General features: G+C 46.7%; 1 protein-coding gene across 5 annotated transcripts in view; it reads right to left on the minus strand.

Moving 5' to 3' along the window:
• Window positions 1-22,922, minus strand: part of MPP7 (MAGUK p55 scaffold protein 7) — a 270,834-nt gene that overhangs the window by 29,651 nt on the left and 218,261 nt on the right. For 3 of the 5 annotated variants that reach the window (XR_011381720.1, XR_011381719.1, XM_070056057.1), the window contains 4 exons: window positions 14,728-14,808; window positions 10,255-10,348; window positions 8,977-9,085; window positions 7,185-7,328 (listed from right to left, as the gene is read on the minus strand). Coding sequence is in view for 3 of the 5 variants with exons in the window: in XM_070056057.1 (XP_069912158.1) it covers window positions 7,185-7,328; window positions 8,977-9,085; window positions 10,255-10,348; window positions 14,728-14,808 (428 nt within the window). In the remaining 2 variants the exon portion in view is untranslated. Of the gene's footprint in view, window positions 1-2,858; window positions 5,842-7,184; window positions 7,329-8,976; window positions 9,086-10,254; window positions 10,349-14,727; window positions 14,809-22,922 lie in introns of those variants that run through there. The other 2 variants (XM_051821591.2, XM_008268037.4) reach the window with 1 other exon arrangement.

The raw sequence follows: 22,922 nt of genomic DNA on the forward strand, positions 1-22,922 counted from the left end.
GTCTTCCTTTACCGTTGGTTCACCCTCCAATGGCCGCCACGGCCGGCTCACCACACTGATCCGAAGGCAGGAGCCAGGTGCTTCTCCTGGTCTCCCATGTGGGTGCAGGGCCCAAGCACTTGGGCCATCCTCCACTGCACTTCCGGGCCATAGCAGAGAGCTGGCCTGGAAGAGGGGCAACCGGGACAGAATCCAGCTCCTCAACCGGGACTAGAACCCTGTGTGCCAGCGCCGCAGGCGGAGGATTAGCTTAGTGAGCAGTGGCGCCGGCCAACTGCTCCACTTCTGATCCAGCTCTCTGCTATGGCCTGGGATTACAGAAGATGGCCCAAGTCCTTGGGCCCCTGCACCCGTGTGGGAGACCCAGAGAAGAAGCTCCTGGCTCCTGGCTTCGGATTGGTGCAGTTCCGGCTGTTGCGGCCTATTGGGGAGTGAACCATTAGACAGAAGACCTCTCTCTCTGCCTCTCCTCTCTCTGTGTAACTTTGACTTTCAAATAAATAAATAAATCTTAAAAAAAAAAAAAAAAACAGCCTGGTACTGGCGAAAAGAGACGTGTAGACCAATGGAACAGAATAGAAATTCCAGCAACCAATCCACACATCTACACCCAACTTATCTTTGACAAAGGAGCTAAAGTCGATCCCTGGAGCAAGGACAGTCTCTTCAACATATGGTGCTGGGAAAACGGGATTTGCATGTGCACAAGTATGAAACAAGAACCCTACCTTACACCTTACAGAAAAATCCACTCAAAATGGATCAAGGGCCTAAATCTGTGACTGAGACCATCAAATTACTGGAGAACATTGGGGAAACTCTGCAAGACATAGGCATAGGCAAAAACTTCTTGGAAGAGACCCTAGAAGCACAGGCGATCAAGGCCAAAATTGACAAATGGGATTATATCAAACTAAGAAGCTTTTACACTGCAACAGAAACACTTAGCAATGTGAAGAGGCAACTGACAGAATGAGAGAAACATTTGCAAACCATGCCACTGATAAAGGGTTAATATCCAGAATCTATAAATAGCTCAAGAAATTTGCACCATAGAAATGATCCCCAAAAGTACAGTCTTAAGCTCAAGAAATTCAACAATAGCAAAACAAACAGTCCAGTAAGAAACAGGCAAAGGACTTGAACAGGCAATTTTTAAGTGAGGAAATTCAAATGGCCAACAGACACTTGAAAAAATGCTCATGATCACTAACCATCAGGGAAATGCAAATCAAAACCACAATCAGGTTTCACCTCACTCCATTAGAATGGCTTTCACATTGAAATCAACAAATGTTGGCCAGGATGTAGAGAAAGAGGTAGCCTAATCCACTGCTGGTGGGAATGTAAACAGGTGCAGCCACTGTGGAAGATGGTATGGAGGTATCTCAGAAATCTGAATATAGACCTACCATATGACCCAACCATCCCACTCCTGGGAATTTACCCAAAGGAAATGAAATCAGCATATAAAAGAGTGATCTATACTCTCTTGTTTATTGCAGCTCAATTCACAATAGCTAAGAAATGGAATCAACCCAGATGTCCATCAACTGATGACTGATAAAGAAATTATGGTATACACACACTATGGAATACCACTCAGCCATAAAAAAGAATGAATCCTGTCTTTTGCAACAAAATGGATGTAACTGGAAACCATTATGCTTAGTGAAATAAGCCAGCCCCAAAAAGACAAATACCATGTTTTCTCTGATCTGTGGTAACTAATAGAGTACTTACAAGGTAATCTATGGGAATGAAATTGACATTGTGAAATTCAATGATTATTTACATTACCTTGTTTCAATGGTTAAGGAACAGTTTTTTGTTTCATACTATTTGTTGAACTCTTTACTTAGTGTAGGGTTAATCTTATGAGTATAAAGCTAGCTGAAAATAGATCTTTGTAAAACTTAAGAATGGGAATAGGAGAGGGAAGAGGAGGGGTGGGAGTGTGGGTGGAAGTGAGGGTAGGGTGAGAAGTATCTCTCTGTTTCTGAATCTGTACACAGGAAATACATGACATTTTTCTACCTTAAATAATATTTAAAAAAAATTATTTGAAAAGCAGAACCAAGGATCTTCCATCCACTGGTTCACTCACCAATAGATAGATAGATAGACAGATAGATAATGAGAATGAATGAATCTTCCATCCACTGGTTCACTCACCAAATGCCCACAATAGCTGGGACTGGACCAGGACCCAACAACTCCACCTGTGTCTCCGACATGGGTGACAGGGACCCAAGCACTTGAGCCATCACCTGCTGCCTCCCAGGGTGTGCGTTAGCAGGCAGCTGGACTGGAAGCGGATGCAGGACTTGAACCCAGGCACTGATGTGGGATGAGGGTGTCCCAAAGGGCAGGTGTGCCCACCCCCACGCCCCATGCTCTTAACTGCTACAAGACCTGCATTAATGAATTTGCCTGCAGAAGCAGTGGAGTCTGTTCCCACGTGTGTGTGGCTGAGAAGTTTGGTGTTGCCCATCTGCAACTTATAAGGCCGAGGGTTGTGCAGCACGCTGACTCCTGAAGGTGCAGAGGGTGCAGGGGTATCCCCCTCAGGGCTGGTCAGGACCATCCCACTGTGTTTCTCCACATGCTCCAACACTGTACTGTATGGGGAAGAGGAAGGCTGGCGAGCTCTGTGTCTCCAGTGACCTGGATGCCAGAAGTGTTTGATGGGAAATGAAACAGGAAATTCAGTTTTCATTATGGCAAGTTCAAATGATTCACTTCCTACCGCAGCACAAAGGCAAAGTTGCTCTGTCACAGCGAATAGCAGCGTAACAGAACAAATTAACAGTGTAATAGAGTGGAATAACGAGTGGAAAAATAATTAAGTACATACATTGTTCCAAGATACTTTATTAAGATCAAAGGTTTTCCATTACATTTACTTATAAATCCTCACTACTCAAAAAGGAAATAAATAATAAAAATCTGTATCTTCAGGAAGACTTTAACAACATGTTTTGTAGCTCTGAGAAGTTTACATACTTGTCAATTGTGAGTTATTACACTTTTGACACATTTCAATCATTCCACACTCTCAGGAGATTCCAAGAAAGAACTCCCATATTGCTTAGTCAAGTCATGGTTAAAAAAAAAATCATAAAGTTCAATTTCCTCTTTTTATTTGCTTTTCACCAATTCTAATTTGTCAAGTCACAAGAGCACAAAATTTCCTTCTTGGTTCTCAGTTTTCATTACATGGCTTATGAAAGCCAGCACCCCTGTTTTTCTCAAATAGTGGCTGCCACTCTGCCTTGGGAGCTTGCTGCTGGGCCAGAGGGCACACTGCTGATCTCCGCGCCGGAGAAGAGAGCCATGGGAAGGAAGTACCGGTTCTGGGGCCTCTGCTGTGGTTATCAGCAGGCCTTCAGGTCTGGCCAGGCCACACTAAATTTTAATGAAATCTCTCTGCAGACATGAAGATGGCCATATGTGAACACCATGGATAAAGCTATGTCTACTACCTGATTTCTCAAACTGCCAAAGTGCTTTCTCTTTATTATTTAAGAAAATATTGTTCTCTAGATCTGGTCTTAAAAACAACAACAACAACAAAAAAAAAAAAAAAAAAAAGGGAGGAGGCCTGGATTGTCACATTTTGGCAACACCCCATCACTACTACCACCACCACCACCAGTACTACCAAAAAGGACAGGTTCCAGTACCGTCACACTCTCTCTAGCCTCCAAGGAAAGAACCAAAGCGATTATCTGCAAGTGAAAATTTTCAAAAGAAAATCACTGTCGATGTTTAAGGAGAAAGAATCTGGACTGCCTACATTATGCAGTAGATTGCCAAAATCACGCACTCGCTGCATGCACCCCCATTCTTGGTACAGGAAGTTCTTGCTCTATAGGAAATTCTCATCCGTGTTCAAGAACTGAAATGTTCCATCCCAAACAAAGACATGTGCTTTTCTTAGATCTGCTGTACAATTCGATAGCTTCATAGTCAAGGTGTGATGACCTTCCTCCTCACCTGCTGCTTCTGAAACTAAACTACTGTTGCTCATCGACTTGGAACTCATTATTTGGACGCTGTGGTTAAGTAGCGCTTGGTCTGATCACCTGGTGATTTTGCTGAGAATGCATCTCAGGCCGCAGGGGGAGTTTCTGAATGTGTTTGTCGCAGGTGAGCTGGCAGGTCTACAGACATCGAGTCATAACTCTACCAAATACCGAATGCACTTGTGGCTCTATCTGTGCAAGAAAAGTATTTACATGGAATGCTGACTTCGAGTTACAAAACTAGTATTTTAAATTATGACATCTTTACATATAATCAATTTGTTTTATGAATAGCCCCGTCTAAAAATTAAAAAAATATGCCTTTCAAATAGTTCATAAATATATAAAATTTCACTACATTCTATTTTTCTTTAAACATGACATTTAAACTCTCTTTACAGATCAACAAAAAATAATCTTTTTTCGGTTTAAAAGTCACAGATGCAATGAATTCTCTTAAGGAGCATACAGATATTTCTGATATTTTAAATTATCAGATTTGCTTGCTGAAGATCAGTAGTATAAAGAAAACGAGAGATCTTGATGTTTACCATCTAAGAGTCTTTCTTGAACTTCTAACAAGAGCCAACGTTACGATGGTGTCTCATTGGTGTTAACGATTGCTTTGGTGACAAAAAAGCTAATGTTACATGAACATTTTTCCAGGACCTATCTTACTGAAATTTAAATGTATGGTGATCCATTGTACGTATCTGAAAAGTGATGACATTTTCTCTAGTCATATCATATGTTTCAGAATGGGAATCATGTTCTTCTGATTTACTGGGAAAATTCAGTCAGTTAAAAACCCACCACTTTGGGGGCTTCAGAAAGGGTCTCATGAGGATTTACAAATGAAAATGTCCCGTGTCATCATCTCTTGCCCCAAGGTATCCCTCGTTCTTCCTAAGGCTTCCTAAGCCTTAAGGAAGGGTTTTTAGTTGCATACACAATGATTTTTTTTTTTTAAATCTATTTTCCCTTATTGCATATTTGCTGGTGCACTCATCAGGACTTCCCAAGCTACTAAGCCGAGGCCACTCACTCAAGGTCAACGTTTGGTGACTCCTTCAAAATGCACAGTGTGAACGTGCTGTGTATGAAGCACTGGGGGACCTGTGCGAGGCCTCTGCCTTCCTGCCAGCCCCGACAAATCCATGATGGGTCACGTGGAGAGCAGCAAAGCTTCCGCATCTGTCTGGAGCTGCCCGAGGCCACTCAGGTAAGTCTTCCAGGGCTTAACGCGCAGACTGCACGGTGGTGCCCATCTCTGAGCCCGGATGAAGCACCGAAGTCCCATATTACCTTAAGTCTCCAGCTACGTCTCTTTAAAAGGAAAAAAAAAAAAAATCTAGCCCAGACAGAGTTCTACTACAGACTACAAGAAGGTTTCAGAGTTTTGCTCGGAATACAGTACTGTGCAAATTCTGATTTTGACTCTTAAGACTCACACACTGTGTTTCAAATAAGCCTGTAAAAGATACACACAAAACCGGCATTTGGTTTTAACCCAGATTGTACAGCTATGACAGTGATACAGAGAAAAAAAAAAAAAAAACAACCCTACCACCAAAATGGTAACTGATTTAACCATGCACTCAATTAAAAAACCAATTATGGGGATTTTCCTAAGTTATGAATGCAGCCAGCTCACAGGGACCCAATGGGTATCTGTCTCTAATTTGTCAAAAGTTGTTTTTAGCTCATTAAAGGCCGTGGTGAGGTCATCATTTATTATAATTTTGTCAAAAAGATGGCCATATTGGCTTTCCATTATCTGTGCAGATTTGATCATTTCTTGAAAGTCTTCTTCCTACAGAAGGAAGTATCGGAACAAAAAAAATCGGTTAACCAGGCAATGACATCACTTCCCAGCCATGCAAACATTCCACCACTGGTTGATCTACTGCTGCTCTGCTCAGTGTTCAGTGTTTCATCTCAGCCAGAAATAAAAATTACCCTCTTTCACCACAAGTTCTTCGCAGGCCCTCATTTCTATAACTACCTCTCTGATCAGCTTGGAACTGAAATCCTCCAACAGTCAAAACCCCCTCATATGCTGAATTTAAGAGGAGCAGTCGCTAACTCATTATGTGTGACAGGGATATGGGAAAAAAGAACTGGTGCTGATGCAGCCCCTGGCTGCGTTATTTATGCTTATTCATAGGAAGGAATTTAGAACATAAGCTACTTTCCCCAGTTGGATGCATTTACGGAGGGTGGTTGCCATACCCTTCCAATCTCATTATGAGCGTCTGAGGAGCCCTCCTGTTCACATTTTGAAGCCAGGAAGTATTTTGATTGGCTGTGTAGAAGCCATTCTAGTCATTAACACATCACAGTCACCAATTCCAGTAATATTCATTGTGGAATATTAATATTAGTCGATGTATCCTATACCCCAAATGGTGCTTTTACTTTTATTGTGTCAAATATGATTATCGATGCAAATTAAGTAAATAACAAGACACACTATTAACAGTTTTCATCTAGATTACAAATGAGTTAAAAGTAACTGACTTTGGTCTTTTTAGATTTAAAAGTAAGGCTGGTCTGAAAATAATTAGCCTTTTTATATAAATGTTTGGCCTACGAAAATCTAATATGTATGCATAACAGACAAAATATTCATAGTAGCAGACAAAATATTCATAGTAGCAGACAAAATATTTTTGAGTCAGTTTAATACAGAGAGCTCGGAGTGGACATCTGGCACAGTGGTTAAGACACTGCCTGGGCCATGTCCATCCTATATCCCAAGCCTGAGTGCTGGGGTTTGAGTCCCGGCTCCACTGCTGAGTCCAGCCTCTTGCTAACGTGTACCTGGAGAGGCAGCAGGTGATGGTTCAAGCACTTGGGTCCCCCGCCACTCATGCGGGAGACCCAGACCAAGTCCTCAGGTCCTGGCTGAGGCCCAGCCCCGCGCCAGGTAGGACGGGCATTTGGGGGAGTTGGCAGGGAAGGTAACAACAGAAGAGCCACTCACGGAAGCACAAAATGCAATTATGACACAACTGTTGAAGAAGCATGTACCCAAATCCAAGTCCACGCTTTGCAGAGTTTTGGACCACAGGTTCACCCGTGACAGCCTTGCCGGTGGCAGCGGGCTGCTTCCGGGGACAGCTGTGCGTCCTCGCAGCACGTGCCCGTACTCACCGTAAAGGGCTTTGCAGCTGCCTGGTCGTCTCTGCTGGAGATGATCTTGGCGTTCTTTCTCGTCACCCTCAATCGCTCTATGGACGGAGGCTTTATAAAGATCACGTAGGGCTTGAACTCGAGCGTCCTTAGGTGCTTCACTGTCTGTAAGGGAGAAAGCCACTGGCATTTCTTCCTAACACCAATGGTTACCGCATTTGCTTGCTCAGGAGAAAATTCTTTTACTGAGTATGTTCTATTGTCGTAGACACAGGACTCCAGTAAAGGCTGACATTGAGGGGCCTGGTGCTGTGGCGTAGGGTTAAAGCCGCCACCTGCAGTGCCAGCATCCCATACGGGCGCCAGTTCCAATCCCGACTGCTCCTCTTCTGATCCAGCTCTCTGCTATGGCCTGAGAAAGCGGTAGAAGATGGCCCAAGTCCTTGGGTCCCTGAACCCGCGTGGGAGACCCAGAAGAAGCTCCTGGCTTCGGATTGGTCCAGCTCCAGCCATTTTGGCCATCTAGGGAATGAACCAGCAGATGGAAGACCTCTCTCTCTCTTTCTGCCTCTCTGTAACTCTGCCTTCTAAATGAAATAAATATTAAAAAAAAGACTGACATTGAGCAATAAATTTACTACTATGATAACTCTGAAATAAATAGTATGCTGCTTAAATATTGCAGAATTGAAAAGTTGGTACTTAATGGGTTAAACCATTAACTGCACATACCAGAATGGCATATGGTATGATAGATAATTAGATACGTGTGGTGCTCAGCTCACTTTAGTTAGGATTTTCACCTCCTTAAACACAATTTTTATTAACAGTCAATAGACTAAAAATAGATACTTTTTAATTACCTTAGTGTGAGGGGGTAGAGGGTGACATTGCAGAAAATGCATATAATGTGCACGGATCAAATCAGGGTCCTGACCCGCCCCTGTCCTCTCCATCACTTTGTGTTTGGGGCCTCCAAGCCGCTCTCTTCTATTATTCATAGAAAACACAGTAGGTTTCTGTGACTTCTACTCACCTCCCTGGGCCCTTTGTATTCCTTCCATCTACCTGTGTGTGGGAGAGAATTCCCTAAACTCAGTAAGTCTTTTGATATTATTATTACCCAGAGGGTCCTTGATAACTAGCTGTAACAAAAACCTCCTTAAAAAAAAAAAAGGCTGGAGAGCTGAACTTGTATTTGAAAATATTTTTATCTCCCCCCCTCCCCCACATAGTGGCTCAGCAGGTTAGGACATCATGGGCCATGCAGGCATCCGACAGGGGAGTCCTGGCTGCTCCACTTCCGATCCAGCGCCCGGCTACTGCTCCAGGCAAGGCAGCAAAAGATGGCTCGAGTACTTGGGTCCCTTTCACTATTATGGGAGACCTGGATGGGGTTTCTGGTTCCTGGTTTCAGCCTGGACCAGCCGATGCGGATTTTTGGGGAATGAAGCAGTAGATGGAAAATCTCTCTTTCTCTCCCTCTATCACTCTGCCTTTCAAAATAAATAAGTAACTAAAACTAACACACAGAAATATCTAAGAGTCGCCTTACTTGACAAAAACCAAACACAAACGAGAGTTACAAACCCAAACACGGGTCTTGGGTGTCTTCTCCACTCCCGTTTGCTAATAACCTGACAGGCATTTTTGTCACCAAAGATGTCTCCATGTACCTTTAAATGCTTTTGACATCCTGGCAAAGTGCCGTAGAAGCCGAAACGCGTGCAGACTGCAGACTTGGTACACATTAAGTGTGCCGGTGACATGCACGAGGTCACACAGGTCAAGGGCAAGGTCACTGCGTACTTACATGGGGCTGAACATCCAGCAAGCAAACTTTGTTCTTAGCGAGGACAGACCGCACCGAGTCTATGCTTGTGCCGTAGTAGTTGTTTTTATATTCACCGTATTCAATGAACCTACAGAAAACGAGAGATGCATTGGAGCCCTGTATGAATTAAAACAATATTATAGGTGGCAAGGCATCATTCATAGGTTAAAGCTATTTTGGCTGAACACGCAATTTATTTTTTTATTATGTTTAATAAAATAAATAGAGCCAAGTACTTCAGAATGTCAACTTAAAAAAAAAAAATCTTCAATTTTATATTTCCAAATCAGTAACACTTGCTTGGATTACACTTAACGCAGAAGAAAAGTACTTCAGTCCAGGGGCACGCTTATGCTTTCCATCACCCCCCGTTTCGGAACTAATGCGACGCAATAAAACAGGGAGTAAGCCAGACAACAGAGACTCCTGAAGTTGTGCTGCACGTGACCGAGGAGCCACACAGGCCCGAGGAGCCACGGGAGCTGGGTGGTGGCTAATGGAACAAGGACAGCCAATTACGTGCTATAAAAACACAACGGCTGCGCCAAGGGCGCAAAAAGCATTTCGATGTTTCAATAAAATCCCACAATCCTGCACTAAAATACACGCTGCGTCTGATATCCTAAAATATTCATGCTTAAGCAAATGGAAAACCTTTGGGGGGGGGGGGAGGAGAAAACTTAAGAGCTTGCTGGAGGAGACGGCACAGGCGAGTACCAAAAATGGAACCGTGTTTCCAAGTGTGAAAGCGCCCATGTGAGAAGAGGGGTGCTGTAGGAGACTCTGGGGTATAGGACCTGGTGGCTCATTAGTTTTTTGTTTTTTGACAGGCAGAGTCAGACAGTGAGAGAGAGACAGAGAGAAAGGTCTTTCTTTTCCCATTGGTACACCCCCCAAAATGACTGCTGTGGCTGGCGCACCATGCTGATGTGAAGGCAGGAGCCAGGTGCTTCTCCTGGTCTCCCATGCGGGTGCAGGGCCCAAGCACTTGGGCCATCCTCCACTGCCTTCCCGGGCCACAGCAGACAGCTGGACTGGAAGAGGAGCAACCTCCTGCAGCAGCTCCAGGTTATAAACAGCACACGTGAAGATGGGACACAATTACTCCCTGGATTACTGTGATTATTTTCAAGTCGGTTTCAATTCTGCAATAACCAAAATACATTTCAAATGAAGGGGGACCCTTGGCTTTCTATAACTGGATAGACGGGCATGTGCTTAAAAGTAAGCCCAAGAATTCTAGAAGATTCCACGTACTTGTTGTTTTGGACGTCTGTCTCGAACAGGTGCTTGGAGATGAAAATGTACTCAACGCCGTCGCTTTCCTGGCTTCTTCTTGCTCTTGTGGTATCTGTGATTGAACGCAGAAGAGTTTAGAAAAGCCCGAAGAAAATACTGAAATACAGACCACCACATGTACTTGGTTTTCTTAAACGGGATTTTTAAACCGTTCAAAAGCAAATCAACAAAGAAAAATATAAGATCGTGTCAAAAATTTAGACTTCCCACTGATATTAAAATTACATGAATGTGAAGATGGATTAACAATTCCATTGAATTTCTTCATGACTTAGAAGGTTATTATGACAATTAAATAAAAGTGGTTATTAACTAAAAAAGCACATGCTGATTAGCTTTATTTTCTTCATTTATAATTTCTTTGAAAGGCAGTTACAGAGAAAGAGGGAAACACACACACACAACCCAGAAAGAGAGAGAGTAAGAGAGAGAGGTCTTCCATCCCATGGTTCACTCCCCAAATGGCCATAGTGTCCTGGTTGGGCCAGATTGAAGTCAGGAACCTGGAACTCCATCCGGGTCTCCCACATGGGTGTAAAGTCCCAAGTACCTGGGCCATCTTCCGCTGCTTTCCCAGGTGCATTACCAGTAACCAGGTTTGGAAGCAGGACCATCTGGGACTAGAACCCGCGCTCACATGGAATGCCGGAAGGTGCAGGCGGTGGCTTAACCTCTGCAGCACAACAACGCTGGCCTCTGACTATCTCTATTTATTGATCCTGACTCCCCCGCCTAGTCCACCAGGCTGTGAGGCAGGCCCTAGAGCTGCTCCCTGCCTGGACGCACGGACCGGAGGGGCTGCTCGTCCCCTCCCCTGCAGAGGTGCTAGGGCGTCTTCTCAGGCCCCCATGCATTTCTAAGTCTTTCAGCAGCTCCTGATTATCCGTTAGTAGAGTAAACAGGAGCAGAACCAACCCCACCCCCACCCAGCAGCTCCTGTGCTAGGACAGCGAGTGCAAGCCCACTGGAGCCCCTCCTTCCTACTGAGGACCCCACTCAAGGGCTCTGAGCTCTTCGAGATAAGCAGGTGGATCCTGGAGGGAGCCAGCCCGTGTGCTGTGCGGAGGAGTTTAACTTCCTTTTCCCTGTGGCTCTGTCCCCAAACGAAGGGATCACTGGCAGAACAGCGTGGTGGGATGTTCTTCAGCTGTGCTCCATAAGAAACCCTGTCTTTTTTTTGGTGAAAAGACTGGGCTGGGGTGGGAGGGGAGGAAGCCCTGTGGAGGGCCGTGGCAGGGATGCAGGAGGGGAGGAAATTGGAGAAGGAGCTACTTTCTTTCTGTTTTTTTTTTTTTCCCTGTGAACTGACACAACTCTAAGAATAGCCCCTGGGTGACATCCATGCAGCTGAGACTCAAATCAGCATCCCAAAGGTTTTAAGACAAGCACTAAGAACACACAAATCTCAGCCTCAATAATGGAGGCACAGACCCCCACCCCACCCAAACCAAGGTAGAAAAGCTGTAGAACTGAGCTGAAATTGGAATCATGCACTCAAGGCTCAAACCGCTCCCTGAACCAGGCAGACTCCAATCAACACAGCAAAGGTAAATGAGATAGAGAACTTAGAGTCTAGACGTCAGCTGCGGACTACCTGCTAAGATAAAAACACCGACATTCTGCAGAATATTCTAACAGAACTTACAAAGTCCCATTACCAGGGGTCTTCAACACATTCATGGAAAATGTGTGTTATGAAAAAAAATTATGCATGGATTTCACATATTGTTAGCACCAAAAAAAAAAAAAAAAAAAAAACCAAGCAAACAGCCATTTAAAAAAAATGTTTGCTTCTTATTTCTTTTCCTTTTATTTGAGACACACAGAGAGAGCTTCCATCTGCGGGTTCACTGCTCAAATCCCTACAACAGCGGGGCCAGGCCAGGAGCCTGGAACTCCATTGGGTTGCTCAAGTGGGTGGCAGGGATCCAAGTACCTGAGGTATCAGTGCAGCCTCCCAGGGTGCACATTAGCAGGAAGATGGATGGGCAATGGCGCCGGGACTTGAATCCACACACTGACAGGAACCCCATTTTAACCAGCGCACAAAGTGCCTGCCCCCAAAGTTATCTTTCAATGCCTTCTTTGTACACACTTTTGAAGCACCCTGGTACTCAACAGTGAGAGATGGAAATTTGTTCCCCTGAGATGAGGAACAAGGCAAGCCTGTTAAACAACAGAACAAACAATAATTTGAAATGGATTTGAAAGAACCTAAACGTAAAACCATGAAACTTCTCAAAGAAAACAGAATTTCTTTGTGACCTTGAGCTAGCTGAGGAGTTTTACACTGAACACAAATATCAACCAAAAAAAAAAAAAAAGGATAAATTAAAACTTCATTGAAATTAAGACATTTTCCTCTGAAAAGACAGGATTAAGAAAATTAAGAGTGGGTGTTATCGCTCAAGTTCCAGCTGCTCCACTTCCGATCCAGCTCCCTGCTAATGTGCCCAAGAAGGCAGCAGAAGATGGCCCGAGTGCTTGGGCCCCTGCCACCCTTGTGGGAACCCAGATGGAGGTCCTGGCTCCTGGTTTCAGCCTGGCCCAGCCCTGGCTGTTGCAGGCATTGGGGGAGTGAACCAGTGGATGGATGACCTCTTTCTCTGTCTCTCTCTTTTGAAAAATCAACCAATTAATCAAGAAAAGAAGGGGAGGGGAGGGGAAGAAACCTGAATCAGAATGGAAAAGATTAACTTGGGGGGTTTCTTTGAAGAGTCCCAACCCCACAATCTTTCTGGAAATTTCCATCTTCCAGAACAACTTCAGAAGCACATGTCATCTTAGTAGTTGGCCCAAGTCAGGAACACCAGAGCCACCCCAGAGGGTCACATCCGCATCTTGGCCTTTTTGATATTTATCACCTTCCAAAGAAATGTTTCTACTCCTAACTGGGCGACCATAAAGGGCTGCTGGCTCACACAGGGGGAGGAGCATGAGATGCGCTTTCATGAAACCTGGTTTAAATTCAGGTACAACTTGGGGGCTGGCGCTGTGGCGTAGCAGGTTAAGCCTCTGTCTGCAGCACTGGCATCCCGTAAGGGTGCCGGTTCCAGTCTCGGCTGCTCCACTTCAGATCCAGCTCCCTGTTGATGGTTTGGGAAAGCAGTAGAAGATGGCCCAAGTGCTTGGGCCCCTGCACCCGCGGGGGAGACCGGGAAGAAGCTCCTGGCTCCTGGCTTCGGATTGGCACAGCGCTGGCAGTTGTGGCCATCTGGGGCGTGAACCAGCAGATGGAAGACCTCTCTCTCTCTCTCTCTCTCTAACTCTGCTTCTCAAATAAATAAATAAATCTTTAAAATATAACAATTTAAAAAGAATCCAAGTGCAGCCAACATCCGCAGAACCCGGAAGGGATCAAAGACTCCTGCCTGTGCGTGTCTCCTTCCCTGCCAAGTGGACACAGTGTCCCCTGCACGGCCACCTCTGCTGGCAGGGCCTAGTGAGTGAAGACAGGGGCACACAGTGGGAAGGCATCAATTCATTTTGCTCTTTGTAATCTGCTCTTGTGTCTCCTAAGTTTCTCCTCTTCACTGCTGGTCACCTGTAGGCCGAAGGACCGTTGTGCAAACGGTCCTAATTACTGAGGACACCACGTCTGGGCTTTGGTAAGAGAAGTGAATAATTAAAGGGGGAAGGGAAAAAGGGAACTAATTCCACATTTTCCTTGACTTTCATCTCTGCTGGTACAAACCAGCAGTCGTGTAACTTAGGGCTGAAAATGATTACAAACAACAATTTGGAAAAAATGTAGTAACAAGAAGTAACTGGACGCAACAGAATATGGTGATTTTAAAATAAAGTTGAACTCTTCCCAAACTAGAGAACATTGCTAAGGGCACAAACGACTTAAAAAAAAAAAAAAAGTACCAAAACCACTTGAAAAAGCCAACATTTCAATTTAGCCTTTCAGACAGCTTTTTCTAACATCAACATATTAAGCAGTCAAATGGCATTTATTCTGGAGATCAAAATGTCTCAGGCATCACATTGCATTTGTAAGAATGCCTACGAAAACTGCTTTTACAAAAACAGATTTAATTCCGTGTCCTGAAAAGCCACCGACCGAATCTGAACTATATGGCCTGCTGAACACTATCTGCTAGTTTGTGCCTACCAAAAGTCATTAAGAAAAGTTTCTAACGTAAGACGTCTCCGTCGGCTCTCTGTGGGTTTGGTTGTTGTGCTCCTAAAGCTGGTGAAATACTCTGGAACACATTAGCATTTATTTTGGGAAACAGAATAGTGGGACTTCTATTTCAGAGATCTGTAAACAATAATGTGAAGTTGTATGTGTGCTAAAAGTCACCATAAAAATCTACGAGTAAGGTATTGTGAGAACAGATGTCCTGCCAGTGATCCATGCGATCCAGGCAAGCCCCATAACCACCCAGTCTCAGTTTCTTGCCCTGTAAAATGGGCACAACTCACGGGGCACGGTCACACCGTAGTGCTGGGTGTCGCTGATCAGCAGTTTCCGCTTCAGCTCATTCAGCCCCACTCCTACAGGACCTGAAAGAATCACAGAGATCGATTACCACACACAGCACCACATACACATTTCTTTCTTTCTTTCTTTCTTTTTTTTTTTTTTTTTTTTTGACAGGCAGAGTGGACAGTGAGAGAGAGAGAGAGACAGAGAGAAAGGTCTTCCCTTGCCGCTGGTTCACTCTCCAATGGCCGCCGCACCGCGCTGATCCGATGGCAGGAGCCAGGTACTTCTCCTGGTCTCCCATGGGGTGCAGGGCCCAAGGACTTGGGCCATCCTCCACTGCACTCTCTGGCCACAGCAGAGAGCTGGTGGAAGAGGGGCAACCGGGACAGAATCCGGCGCCCCGACCGGGACTAGAACCCGGTGTGCCAGCGCCGCTAGGTGGAGGATTAGCCTAGTAAGCCACGGCGCTGGCACATACACATCTCTACACCTGACGTGAACCTGTAAGACTGACGGCAAACAGGTCCCCGACCTTGCCTCCTAAGTAGAGATCATTTCCAGGTGTCCATGAGGCCAGGCGAGGGCTGGTGGTGTTGGTGTTGTTTTTAAATTACTTGCAGGGCAGAGACACAGAGACTCATCTTCTGTCCATGGGTTCACTCCCAAGATGCTTGCAACAGCCAGGGCTAGGTCAGGCCAAAGCCAAGAGCCTGGAACTCAATCTGAGCCTCGCAAACGGGTGGCAGGGACCCAAGTGCCTGTGCCCTTCCAGGGTGCACACCAGCAGGAAGCTGGATGGGAAGCAGAGACGTCTGGGCTCAAACCCAGGCACCCCACTAGGGGATGCGGGCATCTCAAAGAGTACCTTAACTGCTGTGCCAAGTGCTCACTCTCTTAGAAATCCATTTCTCTTGTTGTTTACTTTTTAAAGTCTCTGCTGTTCCCTCAAAAAGTTGGAAATATTTATGCTTTACAAATACACACAATTATTGAGTAGTAAACCAAAACTTTTAAAGATGTTTAAGGAGATGGGTGCTAACTAACTTGACTTGATCATTATACATTGTATATATGTATTGAATCATCATACCGTATCCCATAAACATATGCAATTGGAATGAAAATTAAAAAGATTTGTTTAAAGAATTATTTATTTTAAAGTCAGTGTTAGAGAGAGAGAGAGAGAGATCTTCCATCCACTTCCCAAATGGTCACGATGGCTGGAGCTGAGCCAGGCCAAAGCCAGGAACCAGTAGCTTCTTCCGGGTCTCCCATGTGGGTGCAGGGACCCAAGGACTTGGGGTCATCTGCTGCTGCTTTCCCAGGCCATTAGCAGGGAGCTGGATCAGAAATGAAGCAGCCAGGACCCGATTGGTGCCCACATGAGATGCCAGCATCGAAGTCAGCAGCCCAACCTGCTACGCCACAGTGCCAGTCCCAGAAATATTAATGTTTTAAACAAAGCGCACTTAAAAGCGTATCTGAGTCCATTCCCAAGTAAGGGCAGCCACAAAAGCCGAAAACACTGTTGCACAGCCGGAGCATGGAAAAGCTCAATTTTAAATATCTTTAGATTTTAATAAAAGAAAGCCTTTTACCCGGACTTGACTTTGGATGCAAAGTCAACTATGCCTTTTGAATGTTCAAGATCTTGGCTCCACTGTGTATTTTCAGTTGGTCCTCAAGCATCTGAAAACATGCACAGGCCTCACACGTTTAAATCACCCGGCGCATGCACACTGAGCCTGCGTACTGAGCGAGGCATTTATTAAAGGCTGGAGATGATCAATGGTGATAAATGAACTCTGCTTTCAAAGGAAGTCACCTGTTAACTGGGACCACAAAACTGCCGAATAAACAAAAGAGCAGTTTTTTCAAAGAGGAATCAGAACTCAAATGTTAGAAAGACAGATGTCCCAAATGCCTGGCATTCCCTTCACATCTGCAAGCTTCTCACAGCTCTGGCGGGGCGCGGGGGTGGGGGGGCTCTGGAATAACAGAGTGGTGATGGTTTTCTCTTGCCTATCTCTTCTTTCTACATGGGTGAGTCGCGAGGGATCCTTGGAAACAGTGAGGTTCTCTCCCAGAGAAGGCAGGCACGTTGTAGGTGGATAGAATAGAGTAGGGTGTGCATTCCGTGTGCAGGGCAAAGTCTGAGCACAGCTGAAGGGGGCAGGAATTGGGACCTGCTGTTGGACCGAAAAAACACCTGCTCCCAGGGGGGAGCTCGCCCACTACCACCTCCCACCTCTCCCCACGCTGTGCTCCGGCACCAGCGCACTGGCAACGTTCCCTTGTTGTCTAAGCCAACAGCTTTCAGCCCTCTCTTTTATAATAAACACTCCATAATATCCCTTTTATGCCCTGAGATGGACTTAATGACTAATGGAGCTTACTAACACATACAGCGCCCCCTCCAAGTTAATATATTGCCCTAACTGTAATATGGGAGAGCCAGAAAAGTAATTGATAATAAAACAATAGGGATTCCGACACGGAAATGCTTGGCACGCCTGGAGCAGAAGCCCGAACGAAGCCAGATGTCTGCACCTGCTTGTTATTAATACATTTGGATTTAAAAGGGCAGGGGCCCATTCGGTGCAAAAAAGGAAGGCAGTGAAGGCACAGAGGAGCTCAGGTGAGTGTCAGGACAAGGACTGCACTTGGATAGAGACCACGGATCAGACGTACTTGGCTGTGATCAGGAAACAACCTTGGGGCTGGCACTGTGCCCTGGAAGGTGAAGCCCCCTCCTGCGGTGCTGGTATTCCATGTGGGTGCTGGTTCAAGTCCTGGCCATTGAGGCCATTTGCGGAGTGAACCAGCGGATGGAAGATCTCTGCCCCACCCCCTTCTATCTCTGCCTTAAAAAAGGGGGGAGGGGTGGACAACCTTAATTGCAATAAGGAAATAAGGGGGCCAGCGCCGCGGTTCAATAGACTAATCCTCTGCTGGTGGCGCTGGCACCCTGGGTTCTAGTCCTGATCGGGGCACCGGATTCTGTCCCGGTTGCTCCTCTTCCAGTCCAGCTCTCTGCTGTGGCCCGGGAGTGCAGTGGAGGATGGCCCAAGTGCTTGGGCCCCGCACCCGCATGGGAGACCAGAAGGAAGCACCAGGCTCCTGGTTTCGGATCAGCGTGGTGCGCCAGCCGCAGCGCGCTGGCCACAGCGGCCATTGTGGGGTGAACCAACGGTAAAGGAAGACCTTTCTCTCTGTCTCTCACTGTCCACTCTGCCTGTCAAAAAATAAATAAATGAAAATAAAAAAAGGAAATAAGGGTAATGTGTCAAGACTCTCAAAGTGAAGACAGGAACACAAATGGCCCGAGCTCTGCCCCTACCGCGGAGTTAAATACTCTCAGGCAGTGACTCAGCACTTTAGGATCTATAGAAATCCTGCTGAGTCACCACTTTAGTGATGACTGTTTAGCAGAGGGAAGTCCTTGGCACTGGCTCCAGACACTTCCTGCGCCTTACTTCCTGCCAGCACCGTGGGTAATGTCAGCACCCGTGTGGAACGCCCTCCAAAGCACCAGCTTCTTGCCTCCCTGATGTCTGCAGTCATGTCGACCCCTAACCAGGCATCGCCAGGTGCTGCTTCATACTAAAGCATCAAACGCACACCTCCCAGTGTAACACCAAATCCCTGAAATTTTCGGGTCTCTCATTCAGACGCTGCTTGTGATCGTAAGGACTTTATTTCTTTACATTAAAAACAAAACAATAAAAATTCCAAAAGCCCTCACGGCTTCCCTTCCACGGGACATCAGGACTCTTCTTCTGCCTGCTGGTATCTTCAACTCTGTTGCTTTTCCAAACTTGCCAAGCAAACTCCCATCTATGCTCAGTCCATGGCCCCTCAGCACACCCCCACCGGGCTAGTACAGAAAACCCTCACAGCCAAGATAGCAGCAGGCGGGTCTCCACACACAAGCCAGTCCTCTTACCTGCTCCCACAGTGAATCTGCGCTTCCCCGAGCAGGTGGATTTCTTAGAGGTCCATGCAATGGCAACCTCCCTCCCCTCCCATTCTCCTGGCTACTCACACCTGGGAGCCTGCCTTGTTTCTCTCGCACACCTCTACCGTTAATTGTCAAAGGATGCCGATTTGATCTCCTAAATATCATTCAGACCCTGCTCCATGATGCCACCAGTTTTTTTAAGTTAAGTTACTCATTTATTTGGAAGGCAGAGCAACAGAGAGAGCGAGAGAGACCGGGAGGGTGAAAGGGGGAGAGAGAGACAAGAGACTGATCTTCTGTCTGCTGGTTCACTCCCCCAAATGCCAGCAACAGCCAGGGATGGCCCAGGCCAGAGCCAAGAGCCAAGAAATCAACCTGGCTCCCATGTGGGTGGTGGGAGTTGACACACTCAGGCCACCACCTGCTGCCTCTCAGGGGTGCATGAGCAAGAACATGGCGTAGCTGGGACTCGTGGTGGCTGTCCCAAACGGTGGCTTAAACCACCAGTTTAAACAACATCCTAACAGCTCTCTCACATCTACTCATCAGCCCCTGTGTACTTTATTTACTTGAGAAGCAGAGCAAGACACATAGAGACAGACAGTTCATTCCCCAAATGCTTGCAACCATCCTGGCTGGGCTGGGCCAGCCTAAGCCAGGAGCCAAGAACTCAATCTAGGTCTCCCACACATGGGTGGCAGGAATCTAATCGTTTCAGTGTCACAGTTGCCCCCCAGGGTCTGCCTTAGCAGGCACGTGGAGTCTGGAGCCGGAGCCAGGATTTGAACCCAGGCATTACGATGTGGAACGTGTGTGTCTTAATCAGAGCGTTAACCGCCAGGCCAAACGCCCACCCCTCACCAACCATTTCCTTTCAGTGACGTCTGGTGGCAGAGAGGTCATTTTCTTTTTTTCTTTCTTTTTTTTTTAATTTTTACTTATTTATTTGACAGGTAGAGTTATAGACAGTGAGAGAGAGACAGAGAGAAAGGTCTTCCTTCCATTGGTTCACCCCCCACATGGCCTCTATGGCCAGTGCTGCACCGATCCGAAGCCAGGAGCCAGGTGTTTCCTCCTGGTCTCCCATGCGGGTGCAGGAGCCCAAGCACTTGGGCCATCCTCCACTGCCCTCCTGGGTCACAGCAGAGAGCTGGACTGGAAGAGGAGCAACCGGGACTAGAACCCGGCGCCCATATGGGATGCCGGCGCTGCAAGGTGGAGGATTAACCAAGTGAGCCACGGCCCCGGCCCTGGCAGAGAGGTCATTTTCAAAAGCCACCCTCCCGTTGGTCTTTAGAGTATCCTGTACAACTCCTCCATCAGACTTAAACACTCCCATCCATCCGCTGGATATGACATTGGTCTTCCCCATCAGACAGGGGCGCTGTGAGCGCAGGAATCGTGCCATTTACCACGCTCCCAAAGCCCGTTCTCAATAAACATCTGATGAGCAGACGGGTCCTACCTCAACCGCATCAGAGCACACGGAAGCCAACAGGGGGATACCTGCAAAGTTCCCCGTGAAGTTCTGCTTCTCCGCCCCGCTGGGCCAGCCTCTGTCCTCGTGTCCAGTGGGACCCCTCTGAGACCTTGTCTTACAGGTGTCTCTCCGAAAGTGCACCTCTTGCTGCTAGCTCCTTTCCTCAGTATCAACACGGCCTCTCCCACCCGAACACGAGGATGACAAAGCTCCCCATTTTCCCTTAACCTTAAGCTCTCCTCCAGCTTCGTTCGGCTCGCTCCCGTTCCCACCATCCTGGCTTAGGCAGCCCCGCTCGCACTTCTTGTGGTGTGTGCAGAATCAACTGTGACTCTTGCAAAAGGTGCATGTTCATTGCATGCCATGAGCCACACTCACAGCTGCTCCTCCTCTTTATCCTTGCCACTCCTTCCTTTGCAAGTGACATCAATTTCTCCTGCTTTCTGGAATATGGCACGGTCTCTGTATCTCAGGGTGGTTCAAGTACTGGCTGCTCCACTTCTGACCCAGCTCCCTGCTGATGCACCTGAGAAGGCAGTGGAGGATGGCTTGGGGCCCTGCACCCATATGGAAGACCCAGATGAAGCACCTGGCTTTGGCTTGGCCCAGCCCTGGCCATTGTGGACATTTGGGGAGTGAAACAGCAGATGGCTGCAACAGCTGGAGCTGGACTGATCTGAAGTCAGGAGCTTCCTCCGGGTCTCCCATGTGGGTGCAGGGACCCGAGCTCTTGGGCCATCCTCCACTGCTTTCCCAATCCATAAGCAGAGAGCTGGATCTGAAGAGAAGCAGCCAGAACACGAACTGGTGCCCATAAGGAATGCCAGTGCCACAGGCAGAGGCTTAGCCTACTATGCCACAGCGCCGGCCCATAAAGTATATCTTAAACCATTTTTATCCAAAAAAGAAAGAAAACTCCTGCCTTTTCTTCACTTACCCACTTCTTGTTTATTGTTTGAGATTCAGCTTAGATATACTTTAAAGGAATCCTCGCAGTCACACTAAATGTGGGTTAGATACCAAGTTCAAGTGTTTCCTTTATTCCCACTCAGAAGAACTTACCACACTATCTCACAGTTGCCAGCTGTCCTGTTCCCCTAACAGACTGAGCTCTGTGCTAGCAAAGATGGTGTCTGCCTTGTTCCCCAGTTGTCTTCCTCACTGGTAAACTGTAGTCACTTGTTAGCTTATTTATTTAAACCGCACCCACTTGCTGGGCTGTTGCAGATGTCGAACTACTGGAAGGAGTGGGAGTCACAAGACACATGCACCTGCGATGCCTGGGTGTGGTGGGCAGGTGCCATGCTCAAGGTTAGCCACAGGAGCCAGGGCTGGGCCAGGCCAAATCCAGGAGCCAGAAGCTTCTTCCAGGTCTCCCACATGGGTGCAGGGGCCCAAGCACTTGGAGCACCTTCCACTGCCTTTCCCAGGCCACCAATGGGGAGCTGCATCAGAAGTGGAGTAGCTGGGACACCAACCAGCACCCGTATGGGATGCTGCCATTGCAGGTAACAGCTTTACCCACTATGCCACAGGGCCAAACCCTGGTTTTTCTTAAAGCTGATGAATACCAGATTCAATTTCATAATTTAAATACAGGTGGGTGGTACCTTCCACAGGAAAGGACAGTCATGGTGAAGATAATGCAATCGGGAAAGAACCTCCGCAAAAGGAGAAGCACAGGTAGGTGGAGACAAGCCAAATTGGTTTTATCACAGTGTACATTCAGGCAACAGGCCTAATGCATCAGTGACAAAACCCATTCTTATTTGGATGCATGGCCAATCATAAATTATATATCGGAGAGATTTTTTTGGCACTGGCCAAATACTACTCACTTGTGCGTTTCGTGCAAACATGAAAAGGGCACAATGTGCCCCACTACTGACACGGAGGAAGCTTTTACCACGCGTTCACCTCCAATGTACCTGTTCTGCTAAACCCGAGAATTCCTCCACATTTCCCTGCAGACATTTTTAATGGTTTTGGCCAGACTCGTTACCCTCGCTATCCAGCGAAAACTATCAGAATTCCTGGAGTCTGTAATACACATCTAAGCTGCCTCTGTTACCTGGGGCGGGGCGCACGTGTTCATCTGATTTATTGCAAGATGAACCCGCGGAACTCTCCAGAGATGCCCGGGATCAGACATCTGCTATAAAAAGTCTACTGATCATATTGAAGAACTATTTTGTTGCCCTGGGGGGGCATTTAAAACAATGTTATTCTATTTGACCCACAATCGTATTAGTGCGTGGCTGGATTTTTGTGTTTGGGAATGATAGATGCGTTTATAAAACTAAACTTCAAGTTCTCTCGCGATCAAACTACACAACAGGTATAACAGCAGCTAAGCAACTCATAACAAGCCCTGATGGAAGAGTTCTTTTCTTTCTTTTTTTAAAAAAATTACTTTAGGGGCTGGTGCTGTGGTGCAGTGGGTTAAAGCCCTGATCTGAAGCACCGGCATCCCATATGGGCACCGGTTCTAGTCCCGGCTGCTCCACTTCCAATCCAGGTCTCTGCTATGGTCTGGGAAAGCAGTGGGAGATGGCCCAAGTCCTTGGGCCCCTGCACCCACGTGGGAGACCCGGAAGAAGCTCCTGGCTCCTGGCTTTGGATCAGCACAGCTCCGGCCGTTGCGGCCATCTGGGGAGTGAACCAGCAAATGGAAGACCTCTCTCTCTGTCTCTATTTCTCTCTGTAACTCATCTTTCAAATAAATAAAATAAATATTTAACAAAATTACT

This window comes from Oryctolagus cuniculus, chromosome 13 (genome assembly GCF_964237555.1).
Source record: "Oryctolagus cuniculus chromosome 13, mOryCun1.1, whole genome shotgun sequence".
In the NCBI taxonomy this organism is placed as follows: Eukaryota; Metazoa; Chordata; class Mammalia; order Lagomorpha; family Leporidae; genus Oryctolagus; species Oryctolagus cuniculus.